Genomic DNA, 12,356 nt, shown 5'->3' on the forward strand with positions numbered 1-12,356 from the left:
GACTATCCGCATCCTTTAAAACTCTACGCTCATTCGTTTCACCGAAATAAGTAAACGACTGTATTTGAGTGAGTTAAGGCATTAGTTTGCTTCATTAAAGGGTGTTAATGAATAAGTGTTCTCCAGTGCCTTTTGTCCGCTTTAAGATATTATTAAGGTAGGGTTAATGTTGCTCTCAAAGTGCACCAGATTGACGCTCTTAACTTCAATATTTAAAAAAAAAAATCTTCCCGGGGTAGCATGCCCCCGGACCCCCCTAAAGGATGTTCGGTCCACCCCCTACTTGTAAAAAAATAGCACTTTACCCCTGCACTCCCCCCCCCCAACAACTCCTGGGCTAAGCCCCAGATCTCCTACAATCCTAAATCCGCCACTGCATAGAAACAAAGACTTTGATATCTTCAAGAAAGTAAAACTACTGCAGGTTTCCATTCTATGAGTTGTATGCTGTTGCCATGTATTACGATAATTGCTCTATGTTTGCGTTAGTGATGGACGAAATGAATATACGTAGGTGCCGGTGGTGGCCAGGAATTGAAAGATGGGTATTACGTGGACAACACTTTTGCTTGATGTGGGAAAGAGACTAAAGGTTAGTTGGTTGACATTCCCGAAGCCATTCCCGAAGCCATTCCGCCGTGGATGTCGGCAGTTCAAAGGAGTCATTAAGCTTCACCCGTCCCGCCACAAAGGGGAGATTTAAGACAGCAAATAGATCTGATAGTGAAAACTCAAAGCCAAACACAAATATCCACTAAGAGGCTTTGGTGTAGTATTATATTATTACTCCATTCAAGACCATACAGAACTAACTGTTTCAAGTTTAACTTTCTCCTGGGAAACTCATCATAACTGATAATCTGTCCTTTTTGTGCAACCTATTGAGATAAATGATATGCAAAAATGAAATACTAGTGACAAATGATCATCAATATTGACATGTCATTAGTCGTTGGTGGTCTTTAACTCTGCAGTTAAATCATATTTGGGTGAAATCAAAAAACAAACAATGAAATAATATTGGTCTAGTAAACCCTGACTAATGTTAGCATAACTTCCATCAACAAGAGAAAAGGAATCTCCTCTCAACTAGTTGACTGGCATTAACAAAGATGTGCTGATGAAAAGGACTCATGAGACCAATACACATCCATTACAGACAAGGGATTGCATCTAAGTAGAAGAACAAAGTCTGAGGGGAAAAACACTTTCAGTCGCTAAGACAAAAGGCACATTTGCAGGAAAAAGCGTTATTTACAACAGAACAGACAGAAAACAAAGCATGAACTGCTAAAAAAACTTGATGGTTGGATGGTCTGCAAATTGTCTGAGAGTTCTCAGAGAATGTCTTGTCTACGCAGAATTACCTTCAATCTACTATTTGTGGTTCTTTTGTTTAACATATTTTATGTAAATGGTTTGCAAGCTCATTTTGATAATTTTTCTATGCCTTTTTTTTAAGGTTTTACTCGCCATTTTGTGATCTTGAAAGTATTTGGACTATCTTAAGTTTAGGGGTTTTCTCTATTTTTATTTCATACAACTTTAGAGGCAAGTTAACAAGAAATAGAAAGGTGCACTAAGGTGAGAGGGCGTCTTAGGTTTCTTATTCAGGTAACTTCCACTCTGATGTGAGTCGGACTAACAGATGTGTCATGTTTCAATAAGCTACTAGTTGCAACTCTTTCTCTGCTTCCTTCATCCTGCCCTTCCTGTTTTCCAGCTCTGTCACAAACAACCACAAGCACCCATGCCACTAAGCTTCTGTGTGTACTACAGACAGACAGTTTCATCAGTGATTTTCATTGAGTGGTATACAAACTTGTCTGTTTAAATGACATTCAATTAAATGATGTTGGTTAATATCCGCCTTGTACAAAGTTAAACTACTCATAGTACACCTTATCTAAATGCAGCTTAAATACTGTTGCGGGCCAGATATAAAAAGACACAAGCACTGACAGGGATGTCCACATGGCTCTGTTTAAACTACAAAGGGCATCTGCCTACAGTATAGTGTTCACACATTAGTTGGCATGGACACACACAGCTCTGCAGGAGCTGAAAGTATCCTTAGGCTTTGTACTGTTTAGCTGGTTTGATAAAAAATAAAAAACAGATTTTTTTCCCCCTCAGAATGACAATGGCTTCTGTCCTTTTTCTTCCTATTGCTGGCACTGTTCAAACATGTTGTGACACAGGCAAGGCAATGTTGTTGTTCTTTTTCTCCTTCCCTCATTTTCTGTCAGGTGATGTACAGAAGCTTGAATTCTTACTTTCAAAAAATGTGAATCTTTAACAACAAAATCACAATTAACCTAATGCTTTGATTTGATTGGTCACTGGAATTCCCCACAAGTAAATTGTTCATGTCACCTCACAAACTTCTGTCAAGTCCATGGCTTCCTATTCATAGCATTTATTGTTACTGTATACTAATGATTGATACCATTAAAGATAGAAATAGGCAGTTAGGGAGATAGACTGACAGACGTAGCAGTTAGCAGCAGGTTGGCCAGATGTGCAAGTGTTTTCTTATCTCTACCTGCTGGGAGCTGTTGGGGCCCCCAGACTCTTTTTAGGAGCCTCTATTGAAAAACAGTGATAATCTGTTTGCTCCTTTAATGAGCCCATTGTTCCTCAGAGGAGGGAAAGAAGGTCTCATTGCTGCTTAGCTGCGGCTCTTTGAGCAGGAAAGCTCCTCTGAGCGCCACTGATACTGCGCCTCGAAACATATTGTGAAGGTCTGAGCCTCCAGTCTGAGCCCACAACAAAGCCCGGCCGGAGGAAGATTCTGAGCCTCTGTCCCACTGTGGACTCTCTTTATTGTACCGCTTTTTCACCACTGATCAGGGGATCTGGCAGCTGGTATGGCCTTTTTAACCCATCACACTTTTCATTTCCTTTTACGTTTTCCCCTGAGGTTCCTTAAAATTGAGACAAAAAATACTTTCAAACTATTATATAGACATTTTTATTCATTGGGAAAAACCCCTTGAGATGCACCATCTCGTTTTCAAGGGGGTCCCGACAATAGCAACAACTTACAGACATACATAAACAAAAAGACAAAATGCAAAACATGACACACAAGACAAACCACATACAGTCTGTTAAGTGAAATTCAAGCAATGTACACAATCATTACAATTTGAGACAGTCGAGCAAATCCGTTTCATCAATATCAGTTAATAACAAGTACAGACCAGTTGAAAGTCAGATAATAATGCATGTTTAAATAAACCCAATGATGCAAGAGATCTAATAGCAGGTAAAGTATTCCAGTCTGTTGGGGCTTTGAAAATGAACGCTCTTCTGCCAATCAATTTTTTTGCAGAGGGGACAGAGAAATAAATTTGAACAGAATGTCTAACTTGATGATTTGGTGAGTAGGGTACACAATACTGCTTTAAATAAGGGGGATAGTTAAGATAAATGCATTTAAATATCAGCTGAAGCCAATGTGTGTGTCTTCTTACATTTAAAGAAGGCCATTTAAGTTGGTTATACATTGTGCAGTGATGTGTACGAAATGGACAACAAAGAACAAATCTGCATACATATTACTAATATCATACATTTATAGTATGTATTTTAAAATTGTTAAAACATTTGCTTAATGTAATCTGAAAGGTCATGGTAAGTATTTAAAATCGCAACAAAACCCTTTCAGTTGATCTAGTTGTTTCAATTGAATATTTTTACAAGGACTCTTTCTTTCAACAGAAAACATTTTAAACTGATCATGAAAAAGGGTTCTTATTTATCGTTATCTACAGCAATGAGTATCTTTTTAAAGGGGGGGACAAATGCATTTTTCAGTGACTGATACAAGAAAAGAGAAATCAGTGTAATTTTATACAGAAAATTCGCATTTTAAGAGAAACAATGAGTTTTGTGTAACCTATATTTGGGCAATTCCGTCACTTAAGCGAAGCTCAATTAAGCTCATACTTTAAAGCACACCTTGTTAAAAAACTGTAAATCTAAAAACAAACGTGGATCGTCTCTAACATACTTAAAACTTTAAGATCAAATCATATTAGTGACCAAATACTGTATTAATGCCCCTGAGCAAAATAAATAAAATAAAAAAATACAGATAAAACTGACCTGTAACAAGTTGGCTAAAGGCACACTGAAATATTCATAGATCTGTTATCAATTGGACGATAAAACACATTGGAGATTAATTACCATTGATATGTATGACAATAAATGGATATCTCCGCAGAAGGTCACAGAAAGCTAAAGGCATCATCTTGACTATTGTTGTTCACACCAGCTGCATCAGTAGACACATAATGGCAACAGTCGTCTCTAATAATGGATACTCCTCTCATAACACACACACATACATCATATGTACCATGAAACCCTGCATCTTGATCAGACAGTGCCTCTCTAATTGAGCTAATCCCCACTTCAGGATCAGCGCTGTCCCCTGAGGTCTGACCCTCCACCCGGCCTGTCTCCTGCTCTCACTGTCTCAGCTTAAAGCTCCCGTCCCCTCTGTGGCTCATGTGGACTGCAAAGCTGTTTATTGGGAGACAATGGGCAGCAGATTGTGCTGTCAGGCTCCATTAATATCCATCATTAGCATCACACTCCAGAGTCTGTGGAATCGGGAACCTAAGCCGTGTGTGTGCGTGTGTGTGTGTGTGTGTGTGTGTGTGTGTGTGTGTGTGTGTGTGTGTGTGTGTGTGTGTGTGTGTGTGTGTGTGTGTGTGTGTGTGTGTGTGTGTGTGTGTGTGTGTGTGTGTGTGTGTGTGTGTGTGTGTGTGTGTTATGTATATGTAGGCATGCATGTATATAGGTTTAATTAGGAAATACAATTAAACCCATTTGTGTCAGTACTACTTTTCTGCATGTGTTTCAAGGAAATACAAATGTAATTAATCATATAAACATATTATGCCGCACAATGTATCTTGATTCAAAAAATGTGTTGAATGCCTTAGGGCTCAATTAAATGCCATCAATTAAGAACAAACTTACATCTTAAGACGGGGTAAAGATATTATAAAATCCAAGTTTGTGGCCAGTATTTGGGGACGCAACACGGTTCAGACATTTGCTTTCATATTTCTCAGCTAAGTTTACGTTAAAGTTGCAATACCATTGGCATTTTGAAGTAAAACCCATGTGAAAAGCGAGGTTCAAAATCAATAAAAAAATACTATTGAAAGCAACAGTATTTAAGGACTTTTTGGCAGTTTAGTTTGTTTCAAATTACATCATAGATACATATACCATGAATGTGTCATTCCATTAATGCTATATGTATAGCATTGAACTGTGCGCTTACGAGATTTGAGTTCAAATATGAAGTGCTTTACAAATGGAACCCATTATTATTACTATCATTACAGATTCAACATTGTTTTTGAACCTAATATCCTCACACATTCTTTTTTTTAACTTTTTTGTGACTAAAACATGATGATCCAGTACACAGTTGAGATTAAACTATATATCCCAACCCCGTGAGTTTTCTTTGCTCTAGTTTTTTATATATAGCGGTGTGTAATGTGTGAGCTATTCCACATCCACTGTTCTAAAAGCTAATCCTGTCTGAATAGGCCTTCAGGTGAAGTGTGGCAGAACAGCAGTGACTGCGACATCAAACATATTATCCAATGCGGAAGAAATACGGGAGGGATTGTGATTGAGTGAGGTAAGAATGTAGAAACGCCAATGAAAACCAACTCTTCAGGATCCATATGTCCTTTAGTGCAGGCTAATCAATGGTCAAACGCAATTGACCACTGACCACCATTGGTATTTCCACCTCCGGCAGCGGAGCTCTGAAAGGAAATTGAACCATGTTTCTGCCACGCACCCACTGAGGCATAAGCCTTCTTACTCCAACTTCCTGTCTGATCAATGCGAGAGACAATGACTCAACAGGTGTGACAGACAGGAGCCCAGCGGCAGTTTTCCTCCCCGCCGGTAGGCCCAATTAGCACCCGCGGCTAAGGAACAAAGAGGCGACATTTCATTTCAACAGAGTGCCAGTTTAAGACCTCTTCTCTCAACCTCAGCCTCTTTTCTTTCTGTCTCTTACTGCTGACATCTTTAAAGGATCATCCCTGGCTCCATCATATTCTATTAGATTGGGTCGATGCCTTGTATTCCAAGTGGCAGGGGTGTTAAAAACATGGGGTGTTGATGAATTCATTGCATGTGACTGGACTTGCTTTCTTTGTAAAGTGGTTTTGGCTAATGAAACCCCCTGAAGGTCTGACAAAAGGCAAATACGTTTGTCAAGGTTCTGTTCTCTTTTGGGTCCAGTCTCGATTCTGTTCTGAACAAATTACACTCAGGTGCTGCCATCCTGGATGACTTTTCTACATATTCGGATACAAAACGATAGTTTTTTGACCTGGTTATTGTTAAAATCAATCATTGGTCTATCAGGGTCAGGTCTCATGGAGTTATTACAAATGACGACAACCTAAATAGATGAGGACAAACGTTTGACAGCTAGTGTAAGGGTTTGATGTTAGCAATAAGAATCTCTTGTCTTACAACTTTAGTTAAATGGTTCCCTTCAAATAGAAAATCCAAGCTTTCTGCAGTGATTAAATGTTACAGATCATAGTGCAGAATGCAAGATCCAATGAGAGTTCTGTAACAGAGTATTTCTATACCGTGGCAATTATTTGAATGAAGTCTCTGAATACACTTTCCTCTACTTGGCAACATGTATTTTAATTAAAAGTGCAACACGCTAAACTGTCTGAACTGTGAATACTTTTTATTGGGGTAAGTTGAAGAGTTGTGGAGATGGGGAATAATTAGTTGGGCTTTATTTTTATATCTTTCCACAATAAACAAAAATATTTTCCTCAGGAAAATAATAGCATGAAGCTATCTGTTTCTTATTCTTAATAGTTATAGTTAAATACATTATAAAAGACAAATTAATTATGTTTACGCACAAAGTTGTCATTCATTTATTTTTGGGAGATATTGATGTTTAGTATAACACCTCTAATGCATTAGATATCAATTAAGTTCACTAAGGGTTAACACATAGTAAGCAATTCACTAAAACAGGTGAACACGTATTTTCTAGTAAGAAACTGTAGTAGTGATTATTTTATATTTCAAGTGCGCATGCGCTGTTCCTTCCTGTGTATGGTGGTACATGGGTGGTACATGAGGATGACCAACGAGGCTTGTTGAATGAATTACAAGCTTTTGTCCCTTTCCGTTGGATTCACTATCGTATCCTAAATCCTACCAAATAAATGAAACATTCAAATAACAGTATTGGTGTACATCGAGCTGTCAATCGTTGAGTTTGGCGATCTTTACTGTTTTCCCCCCTCAACCTATCAACGAAGCAGAGGGAGCACCGTCTGTGAACATGAAGCAACCAGGAAGTGTCCCAGCAATTTAGCCATTGCTCCTGGCAATGTCTGTTATGAAACTGCTGGACTCCATCCTAGGAAACGCGACCGGGATCTTCACTGTCGTAATTGTTCTCATTGCAGTGCTTTTCAATTATTTCGACGACCCTGATCCGGTTAAATACAACAGGTAAAGAACAGCGGAAAGCTCTGTTAGTTTCTCGGTCAGCTCGGCACATGAGTGTTACTGTAGCTGCTAACACAAGATACATTTAACGTAATTTAAGGAAAATTCGTATAGCCTATAAATACTGTTTGAATTCAGCTAATTTCTGATACCAGATCTGTGAACCACAAGTGATTTTTTTTTATTTAACATAAGAACGTCACTCTCTGTGTAAACACGAGTATCGACACAACGTCAAGCCAAACCCCGTTCACCAATCCGTCAATTCAAGTTTATTTTCTGGTTGTACAAACATGTCTGCATTGTAAAACATAAATAGAACTGGATTATGAAGTATATGCATCTTCTCATGAATTCGGCATACATTGCACTATACACCCGTGTGTAATATATTACTGTTGTCTACCAAGGTAGACGAGAGTCCAACGCATTTTCTTGGTCCCAAACATAGACACAGGGGCGCACCTTAGGAACAGGCAAGGCAGGCAACTGCTTGGGGCCCCGGAACAGAAGGGGGCCCCCAATGAAGGTAGATTAAGAAGGTCCACAGCAACGACAACATGAAACACCCTTTAATTTACTGCAACGACATGTCAGGAAATCCCCTCAAGGCGGCCCCATGCATAGCCTGCCGTAAAATGCTGCTTCTTATCTTAAGTTTTGTTGCCTTGCTCCGCTCCGGGGGGGTGTTGTCGGTGATGAAAAGCTTGTTCAAGGGGTCCCCAGTGAATGTTTACTTTGGGCCCCCACCGACTCTAGGATAGACATGATATGATATGAAAGTCCCAACATCTAACTAGCTTCTGTTTCAACAGGATGGCTTTTATTAACATGATTTACAATGGTAGTCGAATTACCTAACTGCATTATTATTGTCGTGAATAATAGTGAAACATTTCCTTTAGCCAAGATAGTAAACAATGTTTGCACAGCATTGTTAGCATTTGCACATATTGCCTACTACGTTTCATTTTTAGCATAACCTGCACCCATTTATGCTGCTAAGAGAGATGTCTGCTTTTGCACACAGCATGGCTGAGGACACCAAGACTCTGGAAGAAAATTTCAGGCAGCAAAATAAAAGCTGTTTCATCCTCGGTGCCTCGGGGGAAACGGGCAGGATGTTGCTTCAAGATCTGCTTGGGCGCAAGATCTTCTCCAAGATCACCCTGATCGGAAGGAGAACGCTCACCTTTGAAGACAAAGCAATTGAAAACCTGGTTAGTGGCTTGATTCATGTTATGTGACTCCCAATTGTCTGAGGTTCATCAAGTTGAGATTGACATGTGTTTTACTCTGTTCTTTGCCTCCAGGTCCAAGAAGTGGTGGACTTTGAGAAGCTTGAGGATTATGCTGCGTCATTCCAGGGCCATGATGTCGGCTACTGCTGCCTGGGAACCACCAAAGCAAAAGCAGGAACTGTAAGTAACATTGTATCAGACAGACACAAGAACAAGACTGGTGAATCAATTAACTGTTATAACTGTATAACAAAATAACAAAAAAATATGTATTTGTAATTGTTAGCTACAGGTAGGATGTGTCAGACACCTGTCAATGTTGTCAAAATACTGTATTTTATTTGTATTTTATTCCCTTAATTCTCTCTTTTATTTCAGGAAGGATTCATTCGAGTTGATCACGACTATGTTCTAAAATCAGCAGAGCTCGCCAAGGCAGGAGGCTGCGCTGAGTTCCACCTGGAGTCCTCCAGAGGAGCGGATAAAAACAGCAACTTCCTCTACCTCAAAGTCAAGGTACTTTATTTCCTTTCTATTCTGCGAGCCACATACTGAAGTGTTTTTCTTTTTCTCTACTAAGGCTTTCCTGTGTGTTTCAATAAATAATGAAATTGGATAATCACGAAAAGATTAACATGAAATTGATTCTCTTCCAGGGACAAGTGGAGGCAGAAATCGAGGCGCTAGGTTTTGACAGATTTTCCATTTACAGACCAGGGTGAGTAGTCTCATTACATTTTTTTAATCCTTTTATTCGACCAACTTCCATATTCACCACGAGACACATTTTCCACAAACAAACAAAAAGATACATACATGTATACATTTTACAAAACACCATTTCCAAAAAAGCTGTTTTTTAAACTCACCTGTTTCCAATGAACCTGTTCACCTGTGGAATGTTCCAAACAGGTGTTTTTTGAGCATTCTTCAACTTTCCCAGTCTTTTGTTGCCCCTGTCTCAGCTTTTTTGGAACATGTTGCAGGCATCAAATTCAAAATGAGTGTTTAGTGTATTCAAGTGAATATATGTTGCAAAGGATTTGAAAAGCATTGTATTCTGTTTATGTGTTACACAACGTCCCAACTTCATTGTAATTGGAGTTTGTACATACATTACAACAGAAGTATAGTCAAACAGTTGAGGATCTCATCCTGAAAATATGCATCCTCTGCTGCAGCAAATGTTATTATGCATGTGAACATTATCTTAATCCGTTACAGACAATTGCACCCAAATGCATTGAAATGTGGGGATTGATTATGTGATCTGATGGCTACTGATAGTTGATCATTTTAAAGGACGTTGAGCACAAAAAAAACTAGGCTTTTGCTCTTAATTACCCATGTCTCCAAGTGTTCTAAGTTGGAACTGCTGGACCTGGTAACAGCCTGGCAGCAGCTTTCTGGACCTTTTTGTAGGCGGTTCAGAGATGACTTGCTGAAACACGTGAAAACGGAGTTACGATAATCCAGCCGGGATGATATGAAAGCATGAATGATCATTTCAAGCTCCGCTTGATTGTACTGTGTCATTAATAATAATCAATGTTGTTAATGGCCCCAATGGAGAACAAATCTAAATGTCAAATCTGCTGAATGAAGTGGTCGTCACCAATAGCCTGATCCAAGCCAATAGAATCCCTAAATCATCAATACCTTTATTGTTTTCTCCAACAGGGTTTTGTTGGTAGACAGGCAGGAGAGTCGGCCCGCTGAGTGGCTGGCCAGGAAATTCTTCGGTGCCGTGTCCGCCGTCTGTTCTACGGCCATGTCCATCCCAATCCAAGCGGTCGCAAAAGCGATGGCGTCTAACACGTTGCTTCAACCAGAGCAGAAGACAGAGATCCTAGAGAACAAAGACATCGCCAGTCTGGGAAAGGGTGCAGGGCAATAAGAAAATGCAAAAAATACACTGAGGTGAGAAAAAGGTTAACCGTTTACACTGATAGCATTATGTTAAAGGCAATGATTTCTGGCATGGGACTGAACCATGTTGGAGCAAAATGGTGGTTTTTGTGGGAACATAATTCATCTTCTTTCACAAGGCAGTTTTAATTTATACGAGTATGTATGTATCATTAATAACTAATGAGTACTATTTAGTTTTCATAACAAAGCTCTTAACATTTCAGATTAGTTTAAATATCCTGACCAATTTTGCTGTAAATTCAGAAAAAAAATGTTTCACTAGACTGATCTCTCTGATTTAGCTTTCATATCATGATCCAAATTAATGTTTTGGCACATCCATCTTATTTATTATTGGTCATTTGTAATCTGTTTAAAGTTAAGACTTTGTCAGTAAAATTGCATTGTGATTTTCAGTTTGAGCTGTGACTTCAAACTGTTGATTTTATTTTGTATTTACAGGTAATTCCAGCAGATAAACTGGGACGACTACAAACACTATTCCCATGACCATGATGTCAAAGGATTTTCACATACTTGAAATGAAACTGAACATGAATTTATCCATGAAGTTCATTATCAGAAAACCAAAATAAGTTTCCATGAATGTACACGATTCTTGGATAAGACGATCTGTTTAGTTAGCAAAAATATTATATTTTCATTTGTTTAGTGCTTTTTTGCTTTGCTTTTGATTTATATTTTTAATATCAGGGAACAGCTGCTAACCTCTTATGTAATTGCATTGCCTTAAAGTAAAAGCTTAAATGTCTAATACAATTAAAATATGTGATGTCTCTAATATATTTTCATTAAATTATTACAGAAATGTGTGTTTGATTTAGAAACATGTTTCCATAATAGCTGTGTCAATATGAATAATCTTCTATGAGTATAACTGCAGTACTACATCTGCAGTTTATATAGATGCACAACATAATATTTCAAACGTTTTATAACAGAAGTATGCTAAATGTAACATGCACGAAATACATTAGAGATATGATTTTGTTTTTCTACAGTAATGCTAGCAATTAAACAATGTTTGATAAACTTTGTTAATAATTCATTTTGCATACTTATTTCTAAAGCAAGTTTGTAGTCCTACCAAAGTGAAGTAATTTAAAGTCTTAAAAACAGCTAGTTTTAGTATATTTTCAAATTTTTTTCTTTTTTTTTCTCAAGCACAAAAATCATCCATGATGCAGACATATGAAAACCAGCTCTTTGTTCATACACATGAAATTGCTGTTTAGTGACAGACCATAATAACTTAAACAGAAAAAGTCTTTAGAATTTAACAGGACAACAAGTTGATTATTATATATTTTATTATTTTGTTAACTGTTTTGTATTTTAATAATTTAAATATGCATGTGTTTTGATGTATTCTTTTGGTTTATCTGAAGCACAACTTGTCCTCATGTATGAGAGATCAGTGAATTCAACGTATTTTCTCTTCTTGATCAAACAGCACCCTCTTGTGACTGAATGCGGTTTCACTCATTGGGCTCTAAGGATGGAGGACTCGTCAAATCTGTGGTTAAAGTCTAAAGTGATAACGTTTTTACCTTATGTACTAATAGCCTATTAGATTTTGTTCTTATCTTACACACAATAGGTTTTCTATCTCTTTACATTTCAGCTAAAACCATAAAT

At 38.1% G+C, this 12,356-nt stretch overlaps 1 protein-coding gene across 2 annotated transcripts; it reads left to right on the forward strand.

Moving 5' to 3' along the window:
* The first annotated feature begins 7,161 nt into the window (after positions 1 to 7,161).
* On the forward strand, positions 7,162 to 12,356 carry htatip2 (HIV-1 Tat interactive protein 2). 2 transcript variants are annotated; one of them, XM_034079810.2, is made up of 7 exons: positions 7,162 to 7,548; positions 8,576 to 8,765; positions 8,859 to 8,966; positions 9,165 to 9,302; positions 9,443 to 9,504; positions 10,467 to 10,706; positions 12,172 to 12,356. In XM_034079810.2, exons 1-6 carry the CDS (start codon positions 7,424 to 7,426, stop codon positions 10,681 to 10,683), a joined length of 840 nt encoding a protein of 279 aa, XP_033935701.1. In that variant the 5' UTR covers positions 7,162 to 7,423; the 3' UTR covers positions 10,684 to 10,706; positions 12,172 to 12,356. The 2 variants fall into 2 exon arrangements, with proteins under 2 accessions (XP_033935701.1, XP_033935692.1); XM_034079801.1 differs by lacking the exon at positions 12,172 to 12,356 and adding an exon at positions 11,160 to 11,750 and having other exon boundaries at positions 7,163 to 7,548.

This window comes from Pseudochaenichthys georgianus, chromosome 3 (assembly GCF_902827115.2).
Source record: "Pseudochaenichthys georgianus chromosome 3, fPseGeo1.2, whole genome shotgun sequence".
NCBI classification, from domain to species: domain Eukaryota; kingdom Metazoa; phylum Chordata; class Actinopteri; order Perciformes; family Channichthyidae; genus Pseudochaenichthys; species Pseudochaenichthys georgianus.

Bases quoted from the DNA above. Each gene is read 5' to 3' on its own strand.
- htatip2 (XM_034079810.2), top strand. From the start codon at position 7,424: ATGTCTGTTATGAAACTGCTGGACTCCATCCTAGGAAACGCGACCGGG. The intron at 7,549-8,575 runs GTAAAGAACAGC...TTTTGCACACAG, and splicing joins GATCCGGTTAAATACAACAG to CATGGCTGAGGACACCAAGA. The intron at 9,303-9,442 runs GTACTTTATTTC...ATTCTCTTCCAG, and splicing joins TCCTCTACCTCAAAGTCAAG to GGACAAGTGGAGGCAGAAAT.